The sequence below is a fragment of the Carassius auratus genome, chromosome 10 (assembly GCF_003368295.1).
Source record: "Carassius auratus strain Wakin chromosome 10, ASM336829v1, whole genome shotgun sequence".
Taxonomy (NCBI): Eukaryota; Metazoa; Chordata; class Actinopteri; order Cypriniformes; family Cyprinidae; genus Carassius; species Carassius auratus.
Genome location: NC_039252.1, coordinates 6324515 through 6329596, shown reverse-complemented (window position 1 = coordinate 6329596; position 5082 = coordinate 6324515). Strand labels below are relative to the sequence as shown.

Sequence of the window (5082 nt, the reverse complement as noted above, 5' to 3'; positions counted from 1 at the left end):
TAAATTTCATAGGAAAAAAAAGTTTATTCTTCATTATGTATACACAGTGTGTAAAAAAAAGTCAATTTAAAATGCAGTTTCTGATACTAAAAATATTTAGTTTTATTAGGGTTACTATTAAACCAAGCATACATGGTATCTGTGATTACAAACAATAAAGTTAGTTCAAGAATACATTTCATAAAGCTCTTCTGATTTACTGATAGTATTTTAATTGTAATAAAGTTATATTTGGACACTCTTTCACATTATAGCACTTCAGCAGTGATGTATTCGTCTTTGGCAGTGGGTACATTCATTTGCCATCTTCACCACAGATCTTCAGCAGGGTTTGACGAAAATCCCCCGATGTTTCAGACTACAATAAAGACATAAAAAAGACATTATGAATGTGACTACTGACATTAAACCTTATACTGCACTTGCTAAATGTTTACAACCTTTATTTATTCATTATTTAGATATATATTTATAATTTCTGTTAAAAGCACTGGTTTTAGAGTGGCAAAAATGAAGGGACTGGAGGGCAATAACAACTTCATAGTAATACTAGTAAAGTAATAACGGTAAAATATGGAAACATGACAATACTTTAAAGCAGCAGATTTGTGATTACAATGGGGACGTCAGGTCACAGTCCAAAGCGTGTCAAAAGAATGCTGTAGTACAATGTTAAACATGTTTTTGTATTTGGTTTTACACTGAACCTCAGAGAAATCTATATGACTTTGGGTGTTGTCATGCAGTAAATTGAATTAACAAATTCAATTTATGAACCCCTTCAAGATGCATCAGCCAAATGCTGCCTTGAAGCCTACTCTACGTTTTCAAAAGTCATAATCTTCACTACAAGCGATTTGGGTCAGAAAATAATAACAAGACTCTGTGCCATTTTCGTATGTACACCTTCAGTAATATCTGAACGGCTCTAGTCTCGGTTCTAGCCACTTTTGTGTCCCGTATGCATCAGATGTTTAGCATGGGCGTGACATCTGAGGCTAGTCTAGAACGGATCTGGTTAAAGTGTGAGGTAGGCGGTAACTTTGACCAGTGTATAATAAGGATTTGCAGATAAAATGATTGACATCCTCAGTGGGCGGGACTGGTGATTAGCCCCACCCTGTAGTAGATCCTTGTGTGTGTTCTCTTGGCTATAGCCGCCTTTAAGTCATGTGTTTTCAAATGGAGTGCACATGAATGCCACCATAATGTTGTAATTACCATAGGGGGGTTAGTGTTTTTTTTTTTTTTTTTTTTTTTAAGTTTAAGGAGAATGTTTTTACAAGAAAATACTATTTTAATTTTTCTACTTCAAAATTTCACAAGTAATGTTAAATGTGTTACATGTGATTATTTGTGAAGTTTACTTGCAGTGGCAATGGTGAAGGTTTTTTTACAGTATATTTTTTCAGTGTAATGTACAGTGTACAAATTCTCATTTAATGCTTCTTACCGCAATGTCAGAGTATAAAGAAGTGCCAAAGAGCTTCTTATATTCCGCCTTGATGTCCTGCAGGTCGACCTCTGAACGGCTCACTATGATTCTAGTTAAGGTAGATTCAGTGGTCCCAGCACCCTGAAAGCACAGGTGTTTCTTGATCAGAAATAGTCTGCTTATAGAGGCATTGCAGAATCTTGTTTCACTGTACATCATTTATATAATGTGACAAAATAAGGGAACTGGATACAGAAAGACAGTTCTAACCTTCATGCTTTTATACAGACGCTCCGCAAGGTATGCTGGGACGCTCTTCACACATTTCACTAAAGCAGAGACATTTTCAATTCGATTACAAAATTAAGGATGAAACAATAAAATATAAAATAAAACAAAAGATAAAAAAAAAGCTAAACAAAACTGAAACCACTTATGCATTTTATGAGGAATAGGTGCCTTAACAAATACCACTTAAAAAACCTTTATAATCACCTATAGCCACCAGAATATCCTCCAGTCTTCCAGTCATCTCTCGTTCAATGCTTTCCTGAAGGGTCTTTCCACTCAGACTCTTATACTCAACCAGAGCTGCAAGATAAAGATCGAGACGTGATTTACACAACTCAAAGTAAACTGGAACACTGATCCTCACTTACTGGTTTCAGAGCTCTTTCAGAATGATTTCAAAACAGTTTATAAAATGAGAGATCTGAAACTAAGCCAGCAGGTGTACTTTGTCTGAGCTGAGGAACGCTCCTGTGGCAGAGGATGTCGATAAACTTGCTCTCGTCTGTTCCCCACTTTTTCTCTCCTGCCTCATACAAGATCTGCACCGTGGGGAAAATAGAAGAAAAATGCTGGTAACCAAACAGTTTTGGTTCCCACTGACTTCAACTGTATGAAAACAAAAATATAATGGAAGTCAGTGGGATCTTCTTTCAAGTTCTTTCAGATAAAATACAAAGTTCTGTCATGAAACTAAAGATGGCGCTTGCCACTAAATCTAATATAATCACATCATTATTCACACGGCACAACTGAATGGTTTCTTTTTGCATCAGCAGCCAATGAGCTGCTGCTTAATATTCAAATACTTGGCTAGCGCTTGCTGTAGCAGTCCCAGTGTGCTTCAAAAACCCTCCCCCTTCCCCAGTTCCACCTGTGTAGATCTGCCACGGGTTAATTTCATGTTATGCATTAGTAGTAGCAAGACTCTGTACTTACTCTGCCGCATGTGGGTATATATTGGAAATTTAGTTTTTTTATTTGATTCTTTTTACCGAGTTTGATTGTACTTATGTATACACCTGATAAAACATCAGCGATAGTGTTTTCACTTCACCTTGGCATCCTCTTTAGCTTTTGCCACGTCCACGTTTGTACTTTCAACCCTCTTACCCTTTTAGTTAGAAAGAAAAATGGTAAGTGAAACAGCAGCATCACTCATTTGAATGAATTTAAATATGATGCAGGACCAAAAGCAAAAACACTGATTTGACTGAACCTCAGCGAGGATCAACAAGGTCTTTTCAAAGTCCCCTGACACCTCAGATTTCAGGTCGTGAATCAGAGCTCTTCCGGTTTCTGGAAAATAGACAACACTTAAATGGCATCCAAGAGTCAAAGTACAGTAAGAAGGAAAGAAAAGTATATTAAAAGGAAAATATATAATAAGTAACATTAAAAAATACATACCAGCCAAATATGCATCACACATAGCTTTGATTTGATGGTTGGAGCGTGATGCAAAAAGTTCTATCAAAACGCTTTCATCTGTACCAGCACCCTGCGATCAAACTCAATCTGTTAACAACTTCATTGATGTAATCTTGGTTGAATTCTAAATAAAGGCAGAAAGAAAATGCATTGTGTACTTTTATAGCCCGTGTGAACTCTTGGCAGTCAAACTTAGCAGGAGGAGTGATCAGGGCCACCAAAATATCCTCAAAATGTCCATGTGTATCACCTTCCAAGTCATCACAGAGAGTCTAAGATGAAAAACATACCCGTTATTATATATCAGACAACATTCATCACTTAGTTCAACGTGTGTACAGGTAATTTGGGGTTTTACCTTCCCAGTGGCGTCCTGATACGCTTTACAGATGAGTTGGCGCTGGGCATTGCTTCTTTGAGTTAGAATGTCAATAAGAGTCTTTTCAGTAGTGCCTGAGGAATTACAAACGCAAACACACAGTTCCTTATTGTGCAGAAGGCAAACAGCCAGCAAACAGAAAGCAACAGGATTTCAACATCTGAGCTGGATGTGTACACTAGTGTAAGTTCACTAAAGTCCACACCCATGTCAGTGACTTACCAATGCCTTCAATTGCTTTCCTTAAAGCGGCAGCATCCTCGGCTGGATTAAAGCTCGGCTTCTCCTTAATGGTGCCACGTACCGTTGACTTAGAAAACATGGATCATGTTAATACAGAAGCATGTTTAACTTACTACATGAAATGTGTAACTGTATAAAATACAACCACAATCTTACATTTACAGTCAAGGAGGAGGGGGAGTCCAGGAGAAGATCCAAATCATCCTGAAAACAGAAAATAGAAAGTACCAAAGTATTATCATCAGTAAATATCACTGAAATGTAAATGTAGAGTCACTCTATCCTGAAATGGTTACAGTAAAAATGTAATAAACAGCCGCACTGACCCATACAGAAGACATCCCTGCTGTTATTGTGGGTGGGGTTCAGTTCTGTAAACAGATGTTATCTAGTTATGGTAAACATAAATATAAAAGATTCTTAACTTACATAATTTTAGTCACTAAGGAAAGTTGGGATGTTTTCAAAAGCATTTAGCAGCGTTAATTCTCCTAACGCAAGCCATTTTAACGCATTAATGAAATACGTGTTAAAAATGAAAGATTAAATCCCGATTATATAGCCTAGGTCTCATTGCAAAGTGTATTCTCTATGCAATTTCATATGGTATTCAGAAGAGCATGACCAAATCCGCTAACATCACTATGTGCTCGCTGAGATCAAACCCAACAGAACGTGGAAATATGGCGTCTTTCACAGATGAAAACTTGGCAACACCGTAATAAACAAAACATCAAACTCGACAATGTCGGTAAGCGCGCGATTGGATTTAACGCTATTTTATATGGACAAAGGAAGAAAACTGTAAACTTTACCTCTGTTAAAGCGTCCGTCCACTGTAAGCCACACCTTTCACGGGTCTCTCTGGGACTACACCCAAACACAGAGGATATGAGATCAAAATGAGATCACCAACTCGTGTACCACGCCAGTTTTACATACGTGGCCACAACTGAGAGCCACAAATCACAAAGATAAGTGATAAATGTGGTGATAAACCAGTCAAAATTTACAATGTGCTAGTTTTATTTGCCTTTAGCAGATATTTATTTTCTTATAGCTTATTCTGTCTTCGGAAATAAAATCTCATGTTCCCAAAAACAAACTCTTTTGTGGAGTTGAGATCATTAGGCCTGGTCTTAATGGACTAGTTTGTGACAAACGAAGGCCATATTTTACACACACACACCAGTTTAATAAGTCGTGGGAGCTGTATATTGATGCCAAAATGAGCAAGAAACCTCATATCCGGAAAATGACCCCAACTAAAATTAAACACCACTTCAAAATATCCTGCAAACTATAG

At 37.3% G+C, this 5082-nt stretch overlaps 1 protein-coding gene across 1 annotated transcript; it reads right to left on the bottom strand.

Annotated features, from left to right (window-relative positions):
- Nucleotides 1-4715, bottom strand: anxa3b (annexin A3b). The gene is made up of 14 exons (XM_026273407.1): nucleotides 4592-4715; nucleotides 4103-4147; nucleotides 3933-3980; nucleotides 3756-3843; nucleotides 3513-3607; nucleotides 3313-3426; nucleotides 3134-3224; nucleotides 2943-3022; nucleotides 2781-2837; nucleotides 2172-2265; nucleotides 1931-2026; nucleotides 1706-1764; nucleotides 1454-1576; nucleotides 1-358 (listed from the first exon to the last, which is right to left on the bottom strand). Exons 2-14 carry the CDS (start codon nucleotides 4115-4117, stop codon nucleotides 296-298), a joined length of 1023 nt encoding a protein of 340 aa, XP_026129192.1. The 5' UTR covers nucleotides 4118-4147; nucleotides 4592-4715; the 3' UTR covers nucleotides 1-295.
- Between the last annotated feature and the right edge of the window lie 367 nt (nucleotides 4716-5082).

Bases quoted from the DNA above. Each gene is read 5' to 3' on its own strand.
- anxa3b (XM_026273407.1), bottom strand. The intron at 3,427-3,512 runs GTAAAACCCCAA...TTTTCATCTTAG, and splicing joins ATCAGGACGCCACTGGGAAG to ACTCTCTGTGATGACTTGGA. The intron at 3,225-3,312 runs GTACACAATGCA...GTTTGATCGCAG, and splicing joins AGTTCACACGGGCTATAAAA to GGTGCTGGTACAGATGAAAG.